At 43.0% G+C, this 27,765-nt stretch overlaps 1 protein-coding gene across 2 annotated transcripts in view; it reads left to right on the top strand.

Annotated features, from left to right (window-relative positions):
- Positions 1-27,765, top strand: part of LOC147015906 (uncharacterized) — a 130,992-nt gene that overhangs the window by 89,047 nt on the left and 14,180 nt on the right. For both annotated transcript variants that reach the window (XM_085848514.1, XM_085848513.1), the window contains 3 exons: positions 1,028-2,030; positions 22,075-22,158; positions 26,295-26,404. In XM_085848514.1, the coding sequence (XP_085704640.1) occupies positions 1,028-2,030; positions 22,075-22,158; positions 26,295-26,404 (1,197 nt within the window). The remainder of the gene's footprint in view (positions 1-1,027; positions 2,031-22,074; positions 22,159-26,294; positions 26,405-27,765) is intronic.

Below are 27,765 nucleotides of genomic sequence, written 5' to 3'. Positions count from 1 at the left end.
AGATGAGCATAATGTTAGCATGTATAACATCGTGCTTATCTGCCCTGCCAACACGAGTCCATGTCATTGATGAATTATCGGCCTATTTTTGCTCGTACAACATGATGGCCTTTCTTTACAAGAATGGTCGCATCACTGATCCAACCTGACTTGAGCTAGTTGTAGGCATCCAAAGTGTTCCATGCCTTCATGACTTACAGGGTGTAAATGCTTTCAGTAAACCAAGGATAATTCACTTAATCTGGATATAGAATGGTTGGAAAGTTTGTCTCGCTTCTGGACCTTGCTGTATTCGGCAATTAATACGGGTCTGTGTTGCCTATAAACCTGTAATGTTATAATATCGCTCCATAGCCAGTGTCCAACATATTGACAATCACAAGCTTCGGGACAAGCTTTGTCCCCAGTTATTTGGCCATGAAAGCACACAAAGTGCAATAACTCAACTGATTGTGAACATGAGTATTTTCTAAAAATAAAAAGTAAATTCTTACTTTTGCAGAGCTTAGCTCTGCTTCAGGTGGATTGAGTTGCTGGAGCTGCGCTCGTGCGTGTTCCAACACCACTACGCCCCTGTCTATAAGTGAAAGCACAGCAATAATAAATAAATAACCTGACAGACATCCGGACAAGGGCAGAAATCCCATTTGGAGCCGTAATAAGACACACATTGAACACTGATCTCATTTGGGAACTGACCTTGCTTTTGCAAGCCTGGTTACAAGAAAGAATAAGTTACAAATGGTGGGATTCATGAAGGAATTCCAACTTTTATTTCACTATGTAAAATAAACAGCATTTTATTCCATTGTTCTCACACTGAACCATGCCATACTTTAAAAAGATTCCTTTGTTTTTATTTTGATGGTAGACCCCACCTTATTGGTTTGCATAAGATAACAATGATGTTATGCAGTGATAAATGTTACACAGTACAAGGAAATCTTGTGTTGAGAATTTGTATGATCTACATACTTGTGTGGTACTCTTTCAATTAACATTGGCCCCACATGCATTTAATTTGCAGAGGTACACAGGACCTGTTGCAGAGCCCGGCGAAGCAGGGATATGTAGCGAAGCAGGGGGATGCTCCGAAGAAGACTTTGGAGAAGCAGAAGCAGGGGGATGCTCCGAAGAAGACTTCGGAGAAGCAGAAGCAGGGGGATGCTCCGAAGAAGACTTCGGAGAAGCAGAAGCAGGGGGATGCTCTGAAGATGACGTCGGAGAAGCAGAAGCAGGGGGACGCTCCGAAGAAGACTTCGGAGAAGCAGAAGCAGGGGGACGCTCCGAAGAAGACGTCAGCGAAGCAGAAGCAGGGGGATGCTCCGAAGATGACGTCAGAGAAGCAGAAGCAAGGGGACGCTCCGAAGAAGACTTTGGAGAAGCAGAAGCAAGGCGATGCTCCAAAGAAGACGTCAGAGAAGCAGAAGCAGGGGGATGCTCCGAAGAAGATGTCAGAGAAGCAGAAGCAGGGGGACACTCCAAAGATAACGTCAGAGAAGCAGAAGCAGGGGGACGCTCCAAAGATGACATCGGAGAAGCAGAAGCAGGGGGATGCTTCAAAGATGACATCGGAGAAGCAGAAGCAGGGGGACGCTCCAAAGAAGACGTCAGAGAAGCAGAAGCAGGGGTACGCTCTGAAGGATCTGCAGGAAGACACACCAAAGAAGTCGGCAAAGCAAGGGGACATGTCAGTCGACATGCCGGCGAAGCAGGACAATGCACCAAGGAAGCTAGCGAAAAAGAAGACGACGAAGTCTGCAAAGGAGGGGGACACTCCAAAAGAGCAGCAGGAAGTTCCGGTGAAGCAGGGGGGCATGTCGAAGAAGGCCGCAAAGTATCCGTGTGTTCCACAGAAGCGCATGCTTTTTGGCAAGAACAATTCTCCAGGAAAGTCCTTGAATCCTCCTTTTTTGGAGTATCTTTGTGTGGTGGACTTTGAAGCTACATGTGAAAAAGGCCAGCGTGAATATCAACATGAAATAATAGAGTTTCCTGTGGTATTGGTGAACCTGCATAAGCGCTGTGTGGTAGGTTGTTCCTTCTATTTCGAACATCACTTATTTACATTTGCCATGAAATGCAGTGTGTTTCATAATTGCAAAAGCATCGAGTAATTTAAATGATTGCTAATTTTTTTTACCCTCGCCGGAGGAGAGGGTATGTCATTTGTGTCTGTTTGTCCGTCTGTCCGTCTGTGTCTGTCTGTCTGTTTGATTGTCCGCACAGAACTTTCGTATTTTTCTCCGCAACTGCTCGTCAGATTGAGACGAAATTCTCACCAAAGGAGCAACTACTCAAGTGGAATGTTTCATTGATAATTATGACGTCATAGGTCACGTGGTTTGGCAGCCATTTTGGAAAAACGGAAAAACTTTGGATCTCTGTATCTCTCTCTGAAACTGCACTACGGAAAAAATTGAAACTTGGCACACGGCAAGTACTCCTCATGGGGAACGAGTATGATTTTTAGCCACGTCGTGTTGCAAACGCTGGCTCTAAGAGAGCTCCGCGTTGTTGTTGTTGTTGTTGTTGTTGTTGTTGTTGTTGTTGTTGTTGTTGTTGTTCTTCTTCTTCTTCTTGTTCTTCTTGTTCTTCTTGTTCTTCTTGTTCTTCTTGTTCTTGTGAAGACAAAACCTTTAGGACGCGGCTCTTGGACACATTTGTCCTTTTTTATGACGCCATAAATGTATATGTAGAATGCTACATCTGATCAGTATTCGATTCACAATTCACAATGAACCACTTATTCGATCGACGTGAAACTTCACAATTATTATTTAGCAGCGATGCAGAATACATGTTTTAAATTTCAACTTGATCGGACACATGGTCTGGCAGCCAGAATTATTTGATTTTTAGCAGCGTCTCGCATAGCGAACGCTGCTCATAGAGAGCTCGGCGTTGTTGTTGTTGTTGTTGTTGTTCTTCTTGTTCTTCTTGTTCTTCTTGTTCTTCTTGTTCTTCTTGTTCTTCTTGTTCTTCTTGTTCTTCTTGTTCTTGTTCTTGTTCTTGTTCTTGTTCTTCTTGTGAAGACAAAACCTTAACCTCTAGGACTCAGCTATTGTATATACAAGATGCGGATCTCCTTAAATACTAAGCACATTTACACATCCTCACATTCACGGTGCTTTTTGAGAGCGTCTGTCATGAACTTTTAAATATATTCGGACATTTGCTTTAAAGTTTCGAAAAGTTAACGTTACTATTTAAAGGTTATTCCATTTATCCTATTGTAATTTCGTAAATACACTATTTATTTCGTAAATACATGATATATCGTAAATACATTATGACGGGTATCGCTATTGGCTTAATCAAGGCACGTGACGAAATATCGGAAGTTGTTTTTTTTATTTATTTATTTATTTTTAGCCGACAAAACCTTTAGGACACTGCTCTTGGACACATTTGTCCTTGTTTTAATGTGGGTTCTCTTTGATTTTTTTTTCTTTAAATAAGGCCCACTTCGCTGCACCTCGATGGGTTTGAGGGTAGAGGAATAACAGTTGACACCCGAGTCCTATCTAGGTTGCTCCTGATGACTCCATCTTTGCTTTTTTTGCTTGTTGTAATTGCTTCAGCCTTTATTGTGTTTAGCTGGTGATGATGATGAAGAAGAAGAAGAAGAATACGCACAATTTGGCGTTTTAACGATCTCTTGATTTATACTTGAATGATCTATTCGGGCACCTTTATCACCCTTGGTAGTTATGAAAACACTTGAATGAGAATAAAAGCCACTCTGCAAAGGCTTATGAATGCACTCTAAAGCAGACTTTTCAAAGTATAATTTGTATACATTTACCCCAGCCGTGTGGATAGATGCAATGACAAATTTGCTGCCAGAATAGTTGACTTGCCCCATGTCCTTCTCAAGACTGCGTGGATACCGTCTAGTTGTTCGATGAGGTTCGGTTAAGAGGTGTGGAACCTTTTGGCAGGCAGGCACATGATTTTGCTGGGATTACAGTGAGCACATCATTGGCGGCTAGCCCCATCAAACATCCGTGTCAAGATGAGGAGGCCATGATTTGATGGCCGATCCCAGTCATTGAACTGCTTTGCCTCCATTTCAAAGTTGGAGTCAAAGTCTTGAAACCCGTGGGGCAGCAGTTTTTTCCCCATACGCGCGAAGCGAAAAGCGTGGTTACGCAATTGGTTCACATCTGTCTGTCCATCCATCCATCTACAAACCTCAGTTTGTGATCAAGGATCAGCTTGATTTCAATTGAATGTTACATTTTGAACATGAATCGGAAAACGAATCTCGAGTGTAGCAGTATTTTGGCTCTCATTTCGTCCCGATCGCACATGCGCATAAAGGAGCGAGGTAATGTTCTTACTTCATCTGCCTGTCTGGCAGCCAAAAAAAATTGAAAATCATTCCCCACAGGAAACTTACTGCTTTTAAGGATGCCATAAAGGACACAAACAACATGCACGAAGAACTAATGTAACGTGTTAAGTGAGGTGGTGTAAAAGACACGATGTCAACGGTGATAAACTTCTGGAACAGCTCGGAATTTAATTTTGTTTTAAATACGACCTTTAAAATCTATTTTATTTAAATTTAAATATATACTTGAACACTGTAGAACACAAATCGTCTTCTTATCGCTTCATATCACTTCCAGAAGAATTTATTTGATTTTGTTGAAGTTCTGCGTTTGGAGCCGTGAATTTAAGTGATTCTTCGCCATTGAGAGATGGGGCCAAAAATAATATATAGCATGATATCTCAAAAAGTTGTGGACGAGTTGTGACAAAACGAGGTGGATTCGTTGGGTCGGTGACCTGAACAAGCTGATTCGATTTTGGTTCAGGTCTCGATCCAGATCCGGCCCATTGGTGGGATACACAATGTAAACTGTTCAGCTTGGCGGAAGTATGTGCTCCATCGAGTGCTGTTCTAGTTTTAATTGTCCGTACTAGTCACTGGTCCTCCTGAGCTGACAAGGTGGGCTGGAGGTACTCGCACTCACCTATAAGCTGTCCAGCCTGGGTTCAAATCCCGACCCAGCTAGAAACTGTCATCCCAGTGTTTCACAGGCAGAGTGATTCATTAATGTGTGTGCCATCCCTCAGATGGACATTAAACGGATATCCCATCTACCAACCTTCGTTGGTGGATGTTAAAGATCCCACAGTGTCCTTCGTGAAGAGCAAGTGAGGTTTCGCCACCACCATGAACAAATTACTGCCCTAACCTGTAGAGGGCATTGCATCAGCAACACAGCCACACCCTCAGCCAATTATTCTACCCTGGAGCGTTGTGCTGCATTCGAACAAAGAAAGGTTGTCTAACTGCAATCTTGAGGTTTGAGGGGAAAAATAAAAGCTATGGGGCAGCATCATTGGCTGAAGTTGTGGCTGTTATTTTATTTATTGGACTTTAGTGACTTGCTCTTTTCTTTTAAATAAACCACAAGCAACCTTTTTGGGTCTACCATGACTATTTATACCATGACTATTCATTTATTTTCAGCCATGAAAGAGGAGCAGCATCACTGTTTTAAATACCTACTGTATATGTGTGTGTATGTATATATATATATATATATATATATATATATATATATATATATATATATATATATATATATATATATATATATATATATATTGTTGTGGTTGACGAAATTCACAAACCACCATTCAGGTCCCGTAGGTGAGATATCTCTGTAAGTATATGTGTAGTTAGGCCCAAACCCGTTGTTTAGAGGGAATAAATGTCATTCATTCAGGCTGCGACCCTTTTAGATAGCCGTTTTTCTTTTACTATCTTTATTTTGGACCAGCCACCATTACTACCACCACAACCACCACCAAGCACGTCTCAACAGCCATCACACAACAACCACCAACCGCAACGCCGCTTCACAACAACAGCCACGACCCTTGCCGTCACATCTCGCTCTCGCAACCATCGCATCACCGCCATTCCCGCGCCGCTTGTGGGCACCGATCCTGGACTCGTACAGGGCGCGCACCGAGCAGCGGGTGCAAAAACACCAGCCTTTCCGAGAAATCGGATCAAGAACGATTCACGCCCACTTCTGTTCCGTCCTATCAGCGAGCGTGGGGAGATTTGGCCCCGCCTCCAGGTGCGTCGGAGTATAATCGCTATATGCAGATTCGCGGATCAAGAATCATTCACGCCCACTTTTCCTCTGTCCAATGGGGAGCGTGGCTCCGCCCCCGAGCGATTCCTGATCCAAAAATCTGCATATGATTTCTCCTGTCGCACTATAAAGCGCCGAGCGCGGAGCAAATCGAGGCAGTTGGGAAGAGTTAGCAGTTGAGAAGAAGCAGTTGTTGAGGGAGTTTCTGAATCGGGAGAGAAAAAGAGTTTCTGAATCGCAGTTGGACGGAGTTGAGAAGAGTGGAGAGTGGGAGAGTTGGAGAGTTGTGGCGGCGGCGAAGGCAGTCGAGAGAGTGTCTGTCGGGGTCCGGAGAGGCTGGAGAAGCCAAGGATCTTTGTGGAGGTCGGCGCTCGTGTCAGAGTCGGGGAGCTGTGGAGAGGGGAGGCCGGTAACGCGACCGAGGTTGCGGTGGAGTCGCTCGTCGCGGGACCCAAGCCAGCGAGATATCCTCATTCCCCCGAGCATCAACAACCCCCTCCTGTTTCCCCCCGCGCTGAGATAGTGTGAGAAGGGGGCCCCGTTCCCACCCCATTCCAGGCAGTGCCAGCGAGGCCCGCGGAGGCGGGGCGCCGCCGCCATTTTTCGGCTCATCACCAGACGGGAAGGCTCGACGCGGTCTCGGCCCCAGGCCCGTCTGCCCCCTAATCTATGAGGGTGGCCCCTTCCCTTTTCTTTTGCTTTGAGTATATGTGTTGTCAGGCGCCGTCTGTGAAGTAAAACTGTATAAGTGTTGCCGTGTGCTCGGTAGTCGGTAGTAGATCTGCAGTGTGTTTTTCTTTTGTTGCATTTGCTTTTTGTGCAGAATTGTAGTGTTACTTTTACATTTGCTTTTGGTGCATAATTGTAATTGTATATGTGTGCTTTCCGTTTGCCGCGGAATAAATGTGCTTTATGTTGAACTGCTTTTCCCGTTTCGCTTCGTCATCTTACTTCACGTAAAGGGTTGGTCGTGGGCTAAATACGCCCAATAATTAATCGAACCGTCGAGGTTGACGATAACACCGCTCGGTTATCCCGATAGTACGGAACGGGTCGCTTAAAGTGGCCCGTGTCCGAAGTCGACCTGCGGCGAGGTGCGATCGCCCGGTCTACCCTCCGTGTGGGTACTTAGGTAGGTCGAATTTGGCGAGCAACCCTATCCCATGCGGGGGGCCGATTGGCACGATCGTGGTGAGGCCGAACGGCCCACCCGTGACTAGTTCCCGGCGTTAGTCCGAGAGGGTCACGACGGGATTGTCCGTCCGGTGGGCGATGTGCCGCGATTCGAGTTACGTGGCCGCTCGCACGCCGGCAGGCGCGAATCCGCAACAATATATATATATATATATATATATATATATATATATATATATATATATAAATTTTTATTTACTTTTATATTGATCTTTTGCTCATGAAAGAGCTTGTACTTGAATCAAATGCAGAACAAAAATGTTGTTAGATGTTAGTGTGCTTTTACTTGAATTACAGGGACATTAGTAGAGCTATATATATGATGGACAAATGCATATATTTGAACCTGGGTTCCTCGCATCACAAGCTATCTGTTCAGATGGGAATGCTAAACAGGTTAAACCACTTCAATTCGGAACCAACATCCCATCTCTCACCCTTCTCTTTGCACTTTCATGTTGCCTCCGTCCTTTGTCCTTCTTCATCACCCCCTTTATTTTACCTCCAGGTTCATGTGCCACAAGCTTGCATTCCTGCAAGAGATTGCAATCTCACCTTTCTACCTGTCCACCTGAGCTACGTTGTGTTGCTAGCAATCATACATAAAGCGGGTAAAGAGTTATGTCTTTGGCTCCAGGGTGGGGATAGTGTGTGCATTTCAGAAGTGATGTTGATGCAGGAAGGAGTGAGAGTGTGAAGAAAAGATTGAGCTTAGATGGCAGTTAGAGGGAACATTCAAGGTTTGGGGATGAAGGTCAATAGTTCATTGAGCAGTGAATATTTTGATTCTTTTAAAAGTATTTTTTAAAGAAATTGGAATGTGTAAATGGATAAGTCTGAACTGGATTGAAAAAAGGAAGGGATATGAAGGCTCAAGAGTTAGAGTTTGTTTGGTGGAATAAAACATCCTGACTGGTTGTGAATCTAGCTTAACTTGTGATATATAGATAGAAGAGAGTAATAAAATTCCTGTTTGGCATTCTAATATGAGCACATAGTTTGTAAGGCTGAGAATTTGTTTTATTGTCTGCTGCCCTGATCCAACATTTATGTAATAAGTTTTACTACTACGAGAACATACAAGCACGTGTCTTGGGCATTGTCGAGAAAATTCGCCATTTCTTCATCACAATTACTTTCAGGGACTATTTAAACGTTTAATTTGTGGATGTTAATTCAATTAATAAATTAAACTGACAAGAGAAATATCACACTGTCCTGTATTTAATTTACTATAAACCAATTTTGGTAGCCTCACCCAAAAGGGGGAGGCCATCATGCGTGCGCTCGTGCAGCCATCGACTTTAACATATATAGCACCACTGTTGCGTGAAAGGGGTCACTTAGCCAAATACCCTGGTGAGGATCTGTATTGTGAAATGCTGTTTGTTTGTTTTGGAAATAATGAATATATTGACCCACAACATGGGATTTCCACCCTTTTAAACCTTAAAACCAAGTGCTTTATTCTTGTCACGATTTACCAATGTCAAAACCTTTTCAAGTTCACTCCAGCTTCCATCACAATAAAGCTTCAATGCAGACTCTATTTCTTCAATGGAAATAGCACTTCCTTTTTCCGTGTTTCATCACCACTGAACTCAAAGCCTTTGAGGAATGTGCGAGAGTTAGTGATGGCTGAAGGGCTGACAAGCCAGGTTGAGTGACTGCTGAGTCAAGTGAAATGATAGGTCACTGACTTTTGTGATGAATACATATCGGGCCTTGTGTTTTCACTTCAACTTGTCTGGCACGGATGAGGATCATTGCTTTTATTGTACTGTGGATTGAAAACATAACGCAGTGGACTACTCATCCTTGTTTCGCAGAGGCTGCACCTCGATGCAGAAATATTTTTCTGTTGATGGTTGTGGAAAACTTGGTATTAAGCCCACTTCAATTATCTTCATTAATTATTGTCCTGGGATTAAATGTATTCATTAAATTGTTCTGTTTTTCTCGTGCCGACTTTATTAATTTGAATTGACCTTCTGTAGTGAACACTCTGATGACAACTATAATATGGTCAAATGACAAACTAGTCTTCCTGAAGGCTAGTGTCGGTATGTGTCGGTGGACTGGTAGAACGATGGTTGGAATCATCAGAACATTGAGCTCTTGCTCTGATGAAGAGTCGACGACTGAAAGGTAAGCTTTTTCCTTCCCAGGACGGTTAGCATAGTCCATATTCCATTGATTCCATCCATTATAATCGGGTAACTTGTGTGTAATCCCATTCCCCTCACTTTTTGTTGTTTGAGCGTTTCTTGAATATGTTTGAAATAAATTTGTTTCATGTTTCAATTGAAGCATTTCAATAGTTTTATTTATTTGCTAGCAATGGTACCCAGCGTTGCTGGGCAACCCAGGGTCCTTCCTACCCCCCTTTCCCATGCCTTCTACCACCCCCCCCCGGATGCACCTCCATCCTCTCCCTCCTTCCTCACACTTCCATCCTTCCCTCCCTCTGCCCACAAAGGTATCCCCTGTTGCCTGGGATCTAACGCACATCTATTGGACTACCCCAATTAAGGTAGCGAGAGGGAGAGAGGAAGTGGGGGGGGGGAGAGCAGTGCTTCACCATACGTCGCAAAACACTCTGGGAGGGAGGGGGTGTGAGGAGTGGGGTGGGAGAAAGCAAGCGGGGTCCCCATGCTACCGGGAAAAACCTGGGAAATTCAAAATGTGTTTTCCCAGTCTGGGAAATGCATGAAAATGGCTAAAACACAGACAGGAAATTTCCGGGGTTTTTGACGATTTGAAACGGCGCTCGCCAAGTGGCTCAAGCACTCCAACAAACAGTTGATAAGTAACCGTTCGATTGGCAAGTGATAGCAATCATAGTTTAACATAACTGTCATGTTAAACACACACCCTCCCAGAGATGCCCAAAATATCAAATATGCCCGAATTGGACAAATGAACACTTTTACTACTCTTCAGAGCTGCTGCTAAGTTCAATTATGGAGCTTAAATATGGTAATTTGGCTGCATTCAAGAGATTCTCTATGTTATGCCATGTGCAACATCTGCAAGCAATTTGTAAGGCTGTCGGAGAGGTCCGGGAATGCTCCGTTTTGTTACGGTGCACGATGCTTCCGGTCAAAAGGCGCCATTTACTGATTTTCTTGTGTTCTCACAATTCAAACTGCCGTCGTCGAATGATTTATTTGCAGTGATCACACTACAATTACATGGTGACTTTGTGTTTTAAATATCATTTTCATTAAATTTCGTCCAATCTCTTCAATTCACGTTTAAATGTCTGCTCAGTCAGTATTATATGCAGGGTGCAGGTCCTACTGACCACAAAAATACTTTGTCATGTTCCCTAACATACCATATTCCTTATTTATTATTGTAAATAAATTATTATTAATCCCAAGTTGAAGTGCACGTCATTCCTCTCCACGTCCTTCGAGCGCGTCTCCCGGTCGGCAGTTTAGAGATCACCTTTTTTAAACATTTGGCTCATCCTCCAGGTCTTCATACCTTGGTGGAGAGGTTGGCATTAGCTAACTGCTGACGTGACTGTATATTTTAAGTGCCACGTAATCATGTTATTATGGTTGTTGTAATAGCATACGGGATAATCGGAGGTCCGCCATGTTCAGGGTGGTCATGTGGGTGAGGTGAGGAATAACTATGGATGGGGGACAATTAAGAATGACCATATTGTCAGAGCAAGTGTTATCAACAGCGCAACAAACCAGCTTGGAAAACCAGTGGTAATAACATATTGTTGTGGGCCGGGGGTCGGTGGCGAGGAACAACCGCTAGACGGAGCAGTTGGGCCGTCTCCCACTGAACACCCGGAATTGAAGGTCGTCACCCCAGATAACTCCGGAGGTCACGGGTCCCTTAGTGGACCGTGGACGCCAATATTTCGACGGCGTGGGGTAGGGTTAATTGTCTAATTCCAATTTACCTAAGTACCCACGCCGTCTAACTATCGGGGAAGCCACACCCTCGGCCGGCTTTGTCCGAACCGAGTCGCTGTTTCCGACTCGGATCCGGCGTAATCGAGCGGAAATTACCAAAGCCGCGCCGGCCCAAATGACAACTTACGGCACAATCGGCCTTCCGAATTCTCAAGCCCGAACCATGCGAGGCCAACGGTAGAAAAGACAGGCAACGAACTGGAACATTTAACAGTTATTTATTTGCAATAAAAAGACACAGTGTAGACTTATTCTGAATATACAGGCAATGTACAATGAGCAATCAAGATTTATACAATTTCTACTTATAGGACGGCGCCACCACACACACACACACACACACACACACACACACACACACACACACACACACACACACACACACACACACACACACACACACACACACACACACACACACACACACACACACACACACACACCAAAAGAAAATGGACCCGGATTATCTTTATTTCGACCCTTGCAGCCAAGGGGATAGACAGGCTGGAGGTCAGAGTTTGGTCGGTACCTGGCCGCCTCGTGCGGTTTGGCCCACGACTGCAGGTGTGAAACTCGGGGTCATCGGCAAGCCCATACATGCTATAGCGGGGGCCAGGGTCGCTCCTCACAGAGGGCCAGCGGAGATTCCCGGCTCGGACTCCGGGTTATTGCTCGACAAAATGAGAGATGGAAGTCGACGGCTGTGGAATAGTCAGAGGACCAGCTTGAGACGTGGCAACGATGACCACCAATGACGCACACCAAGAGCAATGGTGACCCCTTTCTTCTCCGACACTTTCAACCCGACTCCAGCGAGCCCTAAGGGGAGCCCGGCGATTCTTATCCCTCCCCCGGGCAAGGTGGGGTTATCGGTCCTCTGAGGTAATCTTTGCCCTGATTGGACAGGGTTTCGTGGGTGATATCTGTCCCCCTCTGATTGGACAGGGGGAAAACCCTGCCTTTCTGGGGCAGAGTCGGAGCTCTGAGGTAATCTTTGCCCTGATTGGACAGAGTTTCATGGGGTGATGTGCCGGCCATCCATGATTGGACAGGGGGGAACTCCCTCCTTTCCTGGGCGGAGTCGGTGTTCTGAGATGAGGAAACCTCCGCCCACGTCCGTGGTCGAACGCACGTGGGCAATGGCGTCGATGGTGCGATGAAGTGAAGGATTGATTTGTTGGCGTTGGGTATTGCAAAAATCTAACTAGAAGGAAACTTTGCAGCGCACACATGTAATTCCCTTTAGACAGAGGGAGGAATCTAACTATAAATACATACTTATCGAAATAACTGAACTGCGGGGACTCTGGCTGGTGTGTGCAAATGGCTGCCAGATTCGTAACAATATTTTCTGTAGAAAATGTAACCTTGGAAAAAACTGGGAATTCTTTCATAAGAAATGTGTGGGGACCCTGATCAAAAGAGGGAGGGGGAGTGAGGAAGGGGGGATGAGGAAGAGGGTGGGAGGGTGAGCGACACCTAAAAAAATTTAGCGGAAATATTTCAGAGTAAATGAATTAAAATAGTATTACAGTATTTTCCAATTCTCTCTTCACCTCATAATTCACTTGAACTTGTAGTACTCATTCTAATCATCCTGGTATGTTAATTGTTCTTTTAATTTGATCTTTAATTTCATTTATTTTGCCCCTTCCTCTCTCTGGAGATTTGCCCACGGAGAACCCAGCCCTGGCGTGGGAGCCTTCGTGGCGATCCTGTTGGTTAATTATATATTTTTGTTGCACTCGCACAAACTTTTGGCACCTTCCTTCATCTTTTTTTCAATCAATGTAATTCTCTGAACAATAAAAAAAATAAGTTAAGTTTAATGCTTTGGCAATTTCACATTTTCTTGTGTAAATATGCAGAAGGAGGGATCACAGCCTTGTTTACTTAAAGTAAATACGCTGAGTTGTAAGAATCATGAATTTATTTAAATTTTCAGGTTTCGCTCCAGATTTCGACACTTAATTATTCCATATGAGCAGAGTATCCGCTCTACCTGCGATCTTGTTCCAAGCATGCAGCATGTTCTTCTGACATACCTTTATCTGGGTGGTGTATAAGCAAGTGACAGCTCTGTTTCGGCAAAAACCCCCCCCCAAAAACCCGGGTTGCATGCACGAAACAAAAACGTATCTTCTGCTTATAATTCAAAACACCTTATTGCACTGGAAAATGTGGGGACAGGAATATTGTACCGTAAATGGAGACTTGTGATATCCTCCCCCACCTGGAGGTGGTGCTACACAATACACATTTACAAAGATAATTTGCTCCCACCCCCCCACTCCCCCAAGACCACCGGTAAAGATCTAAACACCCCTATACATTAATCGGGGTCATGTTGCTCCTCTGTAAAACTCTGGATGTAATTGGCCCAGAACTGCAGGAGGAGTCGCGAGATAAACAAACCCACAAACAAACCACCAAACACACAATCACCGGTCCGTGAATCATAGCAAGGATGCTCAAATCCTGAAATCCAAAGACAGATTTTGATTACATACTTTAATTAGTCCGTCAGAAGACATTGTGGTTCCAAGATAAGGCATTTTTGAGCAGGCCGAAACAATTGGTGGCTTCAGAGTCCTGCGAGGGGTTGACCAAGGATAAGCCTGTTTTTGTTTTTTCATGATGAAATGAGTTATCTTTAAAAGGGGGTGTTTAAATTTACGCAAATGCTGTATTTTGTGGTGTAGAAACCACACTTTTTTTATCGGCAACAAAGGTAAAAGTTTGGGGTGTGGTTAATACACGGGTTTAGAAAAAAAACAACAGTAAAAATGATAAATGCTGAATTTCAATTACATTTCAAAAGAACCTTTTTTTTAGCAGTCGGAACTACTGTTAAGCTCAATTCCGCTGTTTAAATTTTGAAAATCGGTTCAGGTTAAGAGTTTGTACAGCCTTTTATTAACCGTGTGTGGAAGTTTAATAAGGCCACACTCAGAAACATCCAGAAACGTAGGTAGGTGGCATTTTAGAGCTTCATGGCTCTGAAAATGCCATTAAACGCAAAAGAAGAAGAAGAACACCGAGTCTCACATCAAAAGAAGAATTATTTACAAGAGCTAGAGTCTAATAACGGAGCGCCCACCTCAAATAAGCTTGTGTGCAATGTGATGATCAACACTACTGGTCAAGAGAAGGACCATTTCACCATCATGCTTGCCTGCATTGCAGACGGTGGCAAGCTTCCCACGTATGTTGGATTGAAGAGTAAGAGCCTGCCCAAAGACAAGTTTCCAGCCGGCGTTATTCTTCATGTGCAGTAGAAGGGGTGGATAGATGAGGCACTGGTCCAGGACTGGGTGCACACGGTCTGGAGTAGTCGGCCGGGTGGCGGTCTCTCCCGACGACGGAGCATGCCAGTCCTGGATGTGTTCAGTTGTCACAAGACCGACGACACCAAAGCGCTGCTCCGAATAACCAACACCAATCTCGTCATCATCCCATGCAGGATGACATCGCTCCTGCAGCCCATCGATGTGTCCATCAACAAGCCATTCAAGGACGGGCTACGCCGCTGCTGGTCCAACTGGATAATGAGTGGGGAGAAGACCTGCACCACGAGCATGAGGATGAGAAAGTTAGACCTTCCAATGAGCTGTGGCTGGATCGTCGAGGTGTGGGAGGAGATACCGTCGGACATCATCAAGCGAGCATTTCCGAAATGCAACATGGATCTCCAACAACATGGATGGCACGGAGGACGACATCGTTTTGGAGGAGGCGGCTGCAAATGACGGTGACAGCGACGTGGACTTGCTCTCTCCTGATTCGGACAAGGAGTTACTTTCCGTCTTCGACGAGGAAAGCATTGACGAGGATTTCCTCGGGTTTTGCTGAAAAGCTTCATCCAATGCAAACGGCCCTTTTCAGGGCCACAAATCCACAAGAAAATATGTATGATACCGGTATGAATCCCTTTTCTTCCTTTTTCTAATAAAAAAAATTCTTCTTTATGATGTTAAAAAATAAGAAAAGAAAAAAAAACTTCTTGGTGTCCTCTCCTATTTCTTAAACTTCTTGTAAATGAGAATAAGACTGTTAGATCAAATTAATCAGACATGGGAGTAAGCACGTTGATACCTCCCGTCACTTTGTTCTGTACAAAGTAATGTACAAATGTGTTTATATCTCGATCAGAAAATAAAAAAAATCAACATATTCATTTATTTTGAGGGTGGAAAACGGGTGCAGTTAATGCAAGGCCGCAGTTTATGCACTGGAAAATACAGTACCAAATTTTCATTCATGCACTCCCTTGGAGTTCCCTTAGTATGCACGCAAAGTTTTGGGCCGCTAGGTTTCATGCTTTTGGAGTTGTGGAGGAGACACACTGACTGACACACACTGACATTTATTATATGGACGAGCCAATGCAATCCGTCACTTCACTGACGGGTATTAAAGGGTGGGGGGGGGTAAGAAGGAGGGGAAGGTGAGAGGGGAGGTTGGGTAAGATGAGAAAAGAGGGGGAGCAAGGAAGGAAGGAGGGAGGGAAGGGAAGGCAGTATGGGGGAGGGCAAGGGAAGACAGTGTGAGGGGAGTGTCAGTCCGGAGATAACCACCGTCCGGATACATGCGGGGATAACCACCGTCCGTACACGTGCAGAGATAATCACCATCTGGGCATAACCACTGTCCAGAGACAGAGAGAGACAAAGGGATAGGGAGGAGAGGGAGAGGATTCCGGCAGATGTGACGTCCAGTTTAACGGCATGCATTTATGAATCACCCTGCCTGTGAAACACCGGGATGACAGTTTATAGCTGGGTCGGGAATCGAACCCTGGCTACACAGTTGACAGCAAGTGTACGTACCCCTCGGCTATCCTGCCATGATATTAACAAAACGTTTAAAAAAAAAATTGTTTTATATTTATGCCGAAGTGACTGGTTTTATAATGAAAGAATATTGTACAAAAAGGGGAAATAATACATTTTCAGCGAGCCAGCCATCGCCCAATACACTGCTGAACACCACAGAGAAATGCGGGGCCAACGCAGATGAGTGCTTCCTGAACATTGTTCAAGTTGATCAACAGTACGAATATTGTAGAGCGCTCGCCAAGTGGCTCAAGCACTCCAACAAAACAGTTGATAAGTAACCGTTCGATTGGCAAGTGATAGCAATCATAGTTTAACATAACTGTCATGTTAAACACACACCCTCCCGGAGATGCCCAAAATATCAAATACGCCCGAATTGGACAAATGAACACTTTTACTAGTCGTCAGAACTGCTTCTAAGTTCAATTATGGAGCTTAAATTTGGTAATTTGGCTGCATTTAAGAGATTATTGAGGTTATGCCATGTGCAGAAATGAATTGAAGACACGAACGCTGGCGGCTCCAGGCATTTTATTAGCATTACAATGGACCCAGCGATTCGTAGTTGTGATGAACAGGCATTCAATAATATGAGTGAGGAAAGTGAAAATAAAACTTTACCGTTAAGAAATCGTTGCAGCATGTTCCAAGTTAGGCATGGTTGAGAAGGCCAAAAAACATGGCGGCTTCAGACCCCAGAGAGTGAGGTGGCCAAGGATTGCCTGATAAAGGATCCAATTATATAAGGCCACTAATTATCTTCGAAAGGAGTGTTTTAATTAACCCAAACACCCAATTTTCACTCTTGCACTTCCTTGGAGTTATCTTGGTATGCATGCAAAGTTTCAAGCTGCTCAGTTTCATGGTTTTGGAGTTATGGAGGACACACACACACACACACACACACACACACACACACACACACACACACACACACACACACACACACACACACACACACACACACACACACACACACACACACACACACACACACACACACACACACTCACACACTGACATTTATTAGTATTGATAGATTATTATTGTCACAACATTTTCATTCCGTTTCCATTTGTACCTATCTGTCCACATTAATAACACACTTTTTTTTTTCCAGAATTTTCAATTTGTTTCCAGAATTTTCAATTTGTTTTGTTTTAATTTGATTTGCTCCTCTGAGATGCTGTATACATAATTATTATTATTATTATTATTATTATTATGATTTCTGTTTGCATGTGAATTTGATTGGAAATCTTGTTCACGATCCAATGCTACCCTATGAAATTGGATACTTTACACTTGTCATGCTAAGTTGCTGTTTGTTTTTGGTTAATTTTAATGGATTAGCTGTGACATAAACAAAAATGTAATGACACAGGTGTCATTTACCGGTAATTGTTTTCTCTTCTCTTTTGCTGTTCTTTATTATTTAATTTTTTGCTGTTGTTCATAAGAGGCCCTTCTATTGTTTTTGCACAAACTTTAATTTTAGCTGTCACCACTTCACATAAGTAGTCTTTAAATTTTTTTTTCAGTTTTTATTCAAAGAACACCATTTCATACATATATTTAACCATTATTGCCAAGCTGTCTTTGCTTGTCCCTCAAAGTACATCCTGTATAATCTTTTGTTATCCACCAAGGGGCCATGTCTTTCTCACCCCATTCCCCGTGCAGCCGAAGATGGGGTTTTGCAATCACTTCTGTGTTTCTGTCCGGGCCATAATTTTTTTTTACCATTCGAGCTTTTGTCATCACATTTTGAACCAAGCTTTATTGTGAGAATATGGAGAAGCCAAATTAATAGTTTTGTTAAAATAATAATTATTATTATTAATATCATTCTTCGACCATTTTTTTGGCCTTTTTATTCTTTCATTTTTTTAACTTTTTTTTTCTCAGCAACCACTTGTCTGACAAATTTTCAGGGTAGGAGTGATCCCCTCCTCCCCACCCCCACCACATGGAGAATATTTTAATCATTGTTATGTCATAAGTCATGTGGTATTGCAGCCATTTTGGATTAAACACTAAACATTAAACTGAATCTCTGAAACTGCTTGTTGGAAAAATTTGAGAGTTGTCACATCTCATTCAACTCCCAGTGGGGAATGAGGGATGTTACCGATGATCATTGGTGAAGTGGGAGACCAGCCATAAATGTTTTAATCGAAATCCTTGTGTATGTCCAAGCGTAACATTTTTAGCAATTGAAATTTTTTCTTCATCAAATCTTCAACAAACCTCTCTTGTAAGATTGTGGAGAACACAAATTAATAATATGTACAATTTTTTTTTTTTAAACTCGTGTTCATCAAGTTTCATTCGAGTACAAAAAGGACATGGACAGGATTTGCATTTTGAGATGCTTTCCAGTTAAATGTGCAAAGAATGTGGAATTCTTGAACTACATGTACCCCTCCTCTCCTTCACACCATACATGCACTTATCCGAACACTGGACCAACCCTCCTCCCCATGAGATGGCAGGCAAATCTTTATCTGATCAATGGAAGTCAATATCTCAGTTCCTTTTAGGAGTTGCTAAAGAACATTTACACCATCATTACCTCTGCCACCAAAGGTGGATGGTGGTTATGTTTTCACCCCTGGTTGGTTGTTTTTGAACAAAATGTTAAAAAGTGTTTTTTTTTGTATACAATGTCGAGGCTCGTATCAGAGTTTAAAAAGAGAAGTTGTGGACGGATTTGGCCAAAATCTGGTGGAAGCTTGTGTTTGTGACAAGGACGAAATGCTGGGATTTTGGTGAAGATCCGAATCCGGATACAAGAAGTTTTAAAGTGATTTTTCACCATAGAGATACAGGGCTAAAAACAGTGTATAGCCTGATATTTCAAAAAGTTGTGGACTGAATCAGTCGAAATTTGGTGGATGAGTTGGTTCGATGATGTGAACAAGCCGAGTATTTTAGTTCAGGTCCGAATCCAGATCCGGCCTATCAGTGGGATACAAAACGTAAAGTACAGTAAATCATCAAAATGGATGTTTTGTATGTACTTAATAGATCATTGTTATTAAAGGGAAGTTTCATCTTATAAATAATTCAAGAAAATAAACTTTATTTTATATTCTTAATTCAGGAAAATATTACTTTATTTTATGTTCTCAATAACTCTTATTCATGAAAAGAAATAGCACAAAAAAAATGCACAAATATGTTAATTTAAGGGTCCAGATTTGACAAATTTTAAAGTTGAAGTCCCTAACTTTATTTTCCCCATCACCCCCTAAATTTGTGGATTTGCAGTTCACGCGTTTTCAAGAATGTACCCCCTGCGAGCGGAAATGCCCTCCTGCATATACTTGAACATTGCACAGGGTATCGTGTTTAATGAACTCTCTCGTTGAATGGTTTGAGACAGGCATAGCTAATCCACTTTGGAAACATGATAGCTACCATGCCTATACTGGTAATCATGAGTGCTTGTTTATTAGCCCCCTTTGGACTTATTTTGAAATGAGGGCTGATGGATTTGGTCTTGATTTTCGTGTCCATGCGTGCATGCGTTTGCAACCATATCTCGGACATACATGGACCAATTTTATTCGTACTTGGCGTAAAGACAACACATGATGGTATACATATGCATATCGTTTTGTTTCATGATGCGATCAAATATGGCCGGTTGGCAGCCATTTTATTTGTAAAAGATGTGATGTTGAACATTTCCTCGACCATTTCTCAGACATGCATTTACCTATGTGGTTCAAACTTGGCACGCAGATAATGAATGATCGCTTACATAAGCATGTCATTTGTTTTCGAGATCAGATCCAAGATGACCGACTGGAGGCTATTTTGTTATATAAACGTGCCCCCAACCAGTTCTCGGACATGCATGGTCCGATTTTGTTCAAACTTGGCACAATCACAGTCCACGATGGCATACACTTGCAGCTAATTTTATTTTGCGATCTGATCAAAGATGGCCAACTGGTAGACTGGCGGCCGTTTTAGGTGAAATAAATATGGGCTAGCCCTTTAACTCCGTACAGCAAAATTACTAAAACAACGGGGCTATGACATTTTATGTCTTTTTTTTTTGTTTTTTTTTCCTTATTTTTAAAATCTTTATAACAATCGTTTTAATATTCCAATGTAATATACAATGATACTGTCTATATAACATGGTTGAAACCTCTCTCCACCCCCCTCCCCCCAAACTCCTCACTCCCCACAACTCCAAGATGCACATGTTTATCCAGTAAACTCCCTCTTGGTTAAATTTCCAAAATTCAGACTGACTGCACACCTCCACTATTTTGTTCCTCACTTCTACTGTATGTGGAACTGCCATCCTTCGGCTGTGTTCATTCCCTCTCTTCCCGCCAAGGTTTTCATTCGGGCCGTGAACTGCCATCTCATGTCATCCCCCATCCTTACCCACGATCTTTACCCCATTACCCCTTCCAAACCTCACCCTCTTACTTGTAGGTTGCAGCATCTCTCCTCTATCGCATCTCTCCTCTCTCTCTCTCTCTCTCTCTCTCTCTCTCTCTCTCTCTCTCTCTCTCTCTCTCTCTCTCTCTCTCTCTGTCTCTCTCTCTCTCTCTCTCTCTCTCTCTCTCTCTCTCTCTCTCTCTCTCTCTCTCCCTCTCTCTCTCCCCTCTCTCTCTCCCCTCTCTCTCTCCCCTCTCTCTCTCCCCTCTCTCTCTCCCCTCTCTCTCTCCCCTCTCTCTCTCCCCTCTCTCTCTCTCTCCTCTCTCTCTCTCCTCTCTGTCTCTCTCCTCTCTCTCTCTCTCTCTCTCTCTCTCTCTCCTCTCTCTCTCCCTCTCTCTCTCCCCTCTCTCTCTCCCTCTCTCTCTCCCCTCTCTCTCTCCCTCACATCTCTCCCCTCTCTCTCTCCCTCTCTCTCTCCCCTCTCTCTCTCCCTCTCTCTCTCCCCTCTCTCTCTCCCTCTCTCTCTCCCTCTCTCTCTCCCTCTCTCTCTCCCTCTCTCTCTCTCCCCTCTCTCTCTCCCCTCTCTCTCTCTCTCTCTCTCCCTCTCTCTCTCCCTCTCTCTCTCCCTCTCTCTCTCCTCTCTCTCTCCCCTCTCTCTCTCCCCTCTCTCTCCCCTCTCTCTCTCCCTCTCCCTCCCCTCTCTCTCCCCCTATCTCTCCCCACACATCCTCCCTCTCTCACACACATCCTCCCCTCTCTCTCACACACATCCTCCTCTCTCTCACACACACATCCTCCCTCTCTCTCACACAAACATCCTCCCCTCTCTCTCACACACACACATCCTCCCCCTCTCTCACACACACATCCTCCCCTCTCTCTCACACACACATCCTCCCCTCTCTCTCACACAAACATCCTCCCTCTCTCTCACACACACATCTTCCTCTCTCTCTCACACACACATCCTCCCTCTCCCCTCTCCCCTCTCTCTCTCTCACACACACACATCCTCCCCTTCCACTCTGTTCATTCCATTGCTTACTCTGTCAGAGTTTCCCTGCTGCCATACTTGTCAGTTCACCTCCTCCATCCCCCTGCTGTTTCACGAGTCTCAATCTTGTGGAGGTTTAAAAATAGACTTAAATAAATTGGGAACGCAGATAAGCGATACATAAATAGGTGTTGCAAATAGATGTGAAACATGATTTGTGCAACAGATCATTACTTGAAACACAAAAGAAAAGCAAATAAAGTGTAATTGTCCAATACACTTGTGTAGTCCTTTGCATGCTTTATGCATTGCAACTTATTTTGTTATTGCAGTCCACATTATCATTATGTGATCTGTACATTTTAGTTCCAAATGTCCTTTATTGTTCCACTGTTTTGCCAAGTTCCTTGGACCCCAATTGACCTTCTTGATCTTTATGTCTACTTGTATATCTATACAGTCTCAATAATGTTCAGATTTTGATGTTGTGTAAGGGTTCCATGAAGAGGTAACATTCTTGGTTATTTCCAATGCTACACGAATATCTGCCAAGGCTACTTCATTTTGTGCTGCAGGAGGGATATTTCAGAGAATATGTACGACCGCTTGTCATCCCCCAACTCACTGACTACTGCATTGAGCTCACAGGCATCAAGCAGGTACTTTTGGCATTCTTTACAAGCAGACTTTACAAAGATTTGTGTTTTTGTTGAATTTTTTTTTTGTATGTTGTTAAAAGACATGATGTCACTACTGGAGTAAATGTTCCCAAATTGGACACCATTATTATTATTATTATTATTATTATTATTATTATTATTATTATTATTATTATTATTGTCGCTTTGGAAGCTTACAAACATCATATGCTTCCACATCAGATATTTAATCCTGTGAATGGCTGAAAGGTTTCTCTCGACCTGCGTTCGCAGTTACATCTTACCGTTCCCCAAGGTCAACCAATGGAAAGCAAAATTTGTTGGTGCAACGAGCGGAAAGCAGAAGGCGGGAAAACTTTCCTTAGTATATAAAATGGGCTTTTTTGCCAAAAAATAATATGGGGAAGAGGGATGGATGAGATGCTTGAGCAAATTGGAACAACCCAGGCAAGGTAACACACGAATAAGGGATGATGGGACATGCAAAACTTGTGTACAATGAAATAAATAACCTAACCCCACTATGGCACTAAAAATACCACTCATGCAAGATGTACAAAGGGGAAGGTGTGAGGGCTTGCGTTGGCACGATCTGTTTTTCCACAACTGCTGGCTGAGGCAACTTGGCCCGCAAAGGTGAGGAGTGACGAGGGCAATGCAGGGTAGAGCAGATCTGGCAAGTATGCAATGATACACCGAGGACAGGGTTGTCACGTCCATACCACCTCACAGCTCCGATCGCGCTGCTTTGACCTACCTTCATTGGCAGCCCACTTGTGTGGGCGGCAACTTCTTTGGCTGTCCCACCCCGCAGGATGGGTCCCATCAATTGGTTTCTCCCCTCTTCCGGGCTTTATAGTGCACTTTGCCACCATGGCTTGCACAAATGCGCTGACAGTTTGTATTGGCTTCATTACGAACCTACCCCCTCACTAAATTTTGATTTTTCTAAAATGCAGCTCTTCACATGCAAACCACCAAATATATTTGCTGGTATTTTTTGCTGTCTGGAACTATGTGTATATATATAGACATATACATAAATAAATAAAAAAAAATATATTTATACAAACATACATACATCAGACGCACCTCCAAACTGTTATGGTGAGCATCGCTGCAGATTATGTCTCACGGTAAAACCGCATAATCCGCACAAAGCACAGTAGGTGTGCTGCCTCTGACACTGGGTGCCTTGAGTGTGTGCATGGCATCATGAAATCAGGAGATTACCAAGGCATTTTGGAGTGGAATGTTCAACCCAGTGTCAGAAAGCTGGGTCTCCGTCGAAGGTCATGGGTCGTGCAGCAGGACAATGACCCCAAACACACTTCAAAAAGCACCCAGGAATGGTTCAAGACAAAACACTGGATCCTTCTGATGTGGCCAGCAATGAGTCCAGATCTAAATCCCATTGAACACCTGAAGGGAGATCTGAAAACAGTAGTTGGGAGAAGGCACCCTTCAAATCTGGGAGAACTGGAGCAGTTTGCACAAGAGGAGTGGGACAACTGCCAGTCGGGAGGTGCAGGAAGCTCATTCATGGATGTAGGAAGCACTTGACTGCAATTATTTTGTCCAAAGGCTGTGCTACCAAATATTAAGTCTCGGGTGTCAATAATTTTGACAATTCCATTTCTTTTTATTTTCTGATTTAAAAGGATATATTAAGTTCTGAATAAAAAAACAATGGTTCTGTCATATTAACAGTGAAATAACGAATTGTGGACACCAAATACCTTTGTCAATTTCAACTTATTTTTAGAGAAAATTGTGAGTTGTTTGAAAAAAGTGCGAGGGTGCCAATATTTTTGGCCACGACTCTATTTCATGACCTCAGATTCATACATGTATGATATGACAGCACCACCTACGTCATGGTTTTGACTGCCATCGTAATCTGAGGATTCATGATTGGAAAATTCGTCAAATTCACTTTCTGACGAGTCTGAAACGATTGGAATTTTTAGGGGTGGTACCCTCTGGATTGGCTTTTTTGAACTTTAACACCTCAAAAAAAAATTATTAGAATTAAAAACCATGTTCAGTTCTTTGTTTATTACTGAAAAATTAATATAATCACATAAAAATATGAAATTCTGATTCTTTGGACCTTTATATGATCACAATAAATCAAGCATGCGATCATATATTTAGCACAGATCACTGTGAACCCCATATAGAAACTTTATAAGCTTATACCTATTGTACACCTGGACAAACGTGGAATATGCTGGAAACCTGGAAGATACTCATGCATAAATGCATGAGCACAATGCTATCTGGTTTATCGAGCTCCAGCAAGAGATTAAAGCACGGTCTGATGTTTCACAACATGGGACGCAGTTTATAGAATGACCCACATCAATATGAATCACTTTGTAGCACTTGAAATGAAGTCAATTATAATCATATCCTTTATCATGTCCCCATTTAGGGTTTCTCCCAGTGTTTTTAAACAATAAGAATTGTTATTGTGTAAGTGTGGCTGACAGGATGGCATAGAGGTCTGCACACTTACCTCCAGGCTGTCTAGCCTAGGTTTGAATCGTGACCAGCCACAAACTGTCATCTCAGTGTTTCACAGGCAAGATGATTCATCATTATGTGTGTCGTCCATTGGATGGGCGTTAAACAGGCGTCCAGTCTTCCAGCATTCGTTGGTGGACATTAAAGTTCCCATTGTGTCCTTCACGAAGAGTTGGCAAGCTATCACCGGCACCATGGCCAAATTCCAAATTTCTGCCCTAACCAGCAGAGGGCATTGCATCAGAGGCACAGCTGCACCCTCAGCCAACGATGCCAGACCAACAGCCTTGTGCTGCATGCGAACAAAGATTTATTAGTATTGATTGTGGGTGGTAGGAAGGCAGGGGGTGCATAGCAATGCACCCTATTAAAAACTTTGGTGTCATTAAGGTTGTAACTCGTGCTTTCATTTGTTAAATCCGAACGTGATTACTCCAAATACCGATTCATCAAAATGCTCTGAAACTCTTAATATACGCTTTGTGTAATCGGTCCGATATGATTAGTTTGTTGCGTTTATTAATTTATTTTTGCTCGATGAAGCCTGGTGTCAGGATAAGATAATATCTGCATCTGTCACAATGTGCGCATATGGGATGTGAGCTGTGGCTGACATCTCGTTTGTACTTTCACTGTCCAATTAACGAGTTTCATTTTGAGGACGTAGTCAGATGTTCGACAAATTGTTGTGTACGATGCAATTTTCTGATAACAGATATTGCAAAAGCTCATCTTTGCTGAGACCAAACTTAGTTTTCAAAAACAAAAATACTCCAGGCTTGAACATCACGAAGATAACTGCTTTGGTTTAATGATCCGCAGCATCAACACAATGCAAAGGCGCCAGTGACCCTTTCACCTGAATGCTGGACATTGTGCGATAATAAAGGCCAGGTGTTCTCGCTCGCGTTTTGCTGACCCTTTCATTCATTTTACTTACCTGCTCACCTATTTTTCTCACTTCACTTCAATCACCGACTTTGTTTCTCATCGTCCTTTTTATTTTTTATTTTATTCTTGCAGCACTTCATACCTGAGTTTGTGAACGTTTGTCTTGCCTGAAGCCACCATAAAGTACTTTTTAACCTTCCGCGATGAGGTATATCAACCTCATCGAAGATTCACTTTTGAACGCAATCTCCCCATACCCACTGAAAGGGAGGCGGTGAAAACATTATTTCCTCATTTTCTTATCCCGTTACTCTCAATGTTAAGTAAACGTCCCCTTCTCCCCCTCATTATTTCAGGCTCTGAGATTGCAGTTTAAATTCTCTTCAACCTGTTCGCAAAACAACCTTTTTACTCTCTTTTTTTTTCGTAAAACGTACCTAAAAGCTGACTGTCTCATCTGCATGCATGTATTGCATGTGGAATTTTATATACGTTTGGGATTCTTTTAACTAAATTGTCTCATCAGGGTCTTGCCGGGCGTGAGCAGGTGTGAGCTCTCGAGTTTAAAATGCACATCTCGGCGTGACAGCTGAAATTTTCACTCTGGAATGTTGGCAGCAAGATTATTGTTTTACTTTGCAATGGTCTGGTGGCTTGCAAGGAATTGTATGCCCATTATTGCTCTTGCTTCTGGACATGGGTGCTGTCATTGACAGGAGGTTGTTGATGGTGCCGAGACCTTTCCCACTGTGTTGCTGCATGCAGTGGAATGGATGCAGCAACTCGGACTTGGAACTCGGCACACCTTCTGTTTCCTCACAGACGGGTAAGATGTCTTTTGTTTGCTCGTCGGTGGGTTGGCGTTAAGCAATATGATAAAAGGAACAATCATTAAAACACCATCGAAAGTAGATCCTTTCTGTAAAATGTCGGGACATTTTGTTGTACTATTTGTCACTAATAAATAAGTTGTACCTCCGCCACCGAAGGTGGACAAAGGTTATGTTTTCACCCCTGTTTGTTTGTCTGTTTGTGACTTGTGACATCTAAGATTCACCAGTATATTAGCTGATTGGGCCTGTTATTCCGTCCGTCCATCTGTCTGTTAATCACCGACAGGTCAGATTTTCACTCTTCACGAAACTTCACCACCTGGTAGCGGTAGTGACAAGCTGGAAGCCTATTGTTTCAATAGGTCAAAGGTCAAGGTCACAAATCGTCAATTTTCAACCGATTCACTATGTATATATATATATATATATATATATATATATATATATATATATATATATATGTATATATATATATATATATATATATATATATATATATATATATATATATATATATATATATATATATATATATATATATACATACAGTGGGGAGAACAAGTATTTGATACACTGCCGATTTTGCAGGTTTTCCCACTTACAAAGCACGTAGAGGTCTGTAATTTTTATCATAGGTACACTTCAACTATGAAAGACGGAATCGAAAACAAAAATCCTGAAAATCACATTGTATGATTTTTAAATAATTAATTTGCATTTTATTGCATGAAATAAGTATTTGATCACCTACCAACCAGTAAGAATTCTGGTTCTCACAGACCTGTTAGTTTTGTCTTTAAGAAGCCCTCCCTTTCTCCACTCATTACCTGTATTAACTGCACCTGTTTGAACTCGTTATCAGCATAAAAGACAGCTGTCCACACTCAATCAACCAGACTCCAACCTCTCCACATAGGGCAAGACCAGAGAGCTGTCTAAGGACATCAGGGACAAAATTGTAGACTTGCACAAGGCTGGGATGGGCTACAGGGCAATAGGCAAGCAGCTTGGTGAGAAGGCAACAACTGTTGGCGCAATTATTAGAAAATGGAAGAAGTTCAAGATAACAGTCAATCTCCCTCGGTCTGGGGCTCCATGCAAGATCTCACCTCGTGGAGCCTCAATGATCATGAGAGGTGAGGGATCAGCCCAGAACTACACGGCAGGACCTGGTCAATGACCTGAAGAGAGATGGGACCACAGTATCAAAGAAAACCATAAGTAACACACTATGCCGTCATGGATTAAAATCCTGCAGCACACGCAAGGTCCCTCTGCTCAAGCCAGCGCATGTCCAGGCCCGTCTGAAGTTTGCCAATGGCCATCTGGATGATCCAGAGGAGGAATGGGAGAA

This window comes from Eptatretus burgeri, chromosome 12 (genome assembly GCF_056783735.1).
Source record: "Eptatretus burgeri isolate ZD-2024b chromosome 12, Ebu_testis_v1, whole genome shotgun sequence".
Classification (NCBI taxonomy): Eukaryota; Metazoa; Chordata; class Myxini; order Myxiniformes; family Myxinidae; genus Eptatretus; species Eptatretus burgeri.
This window is presented reverse-complemented; position numbering and strand designations above follow the sequence as displayed.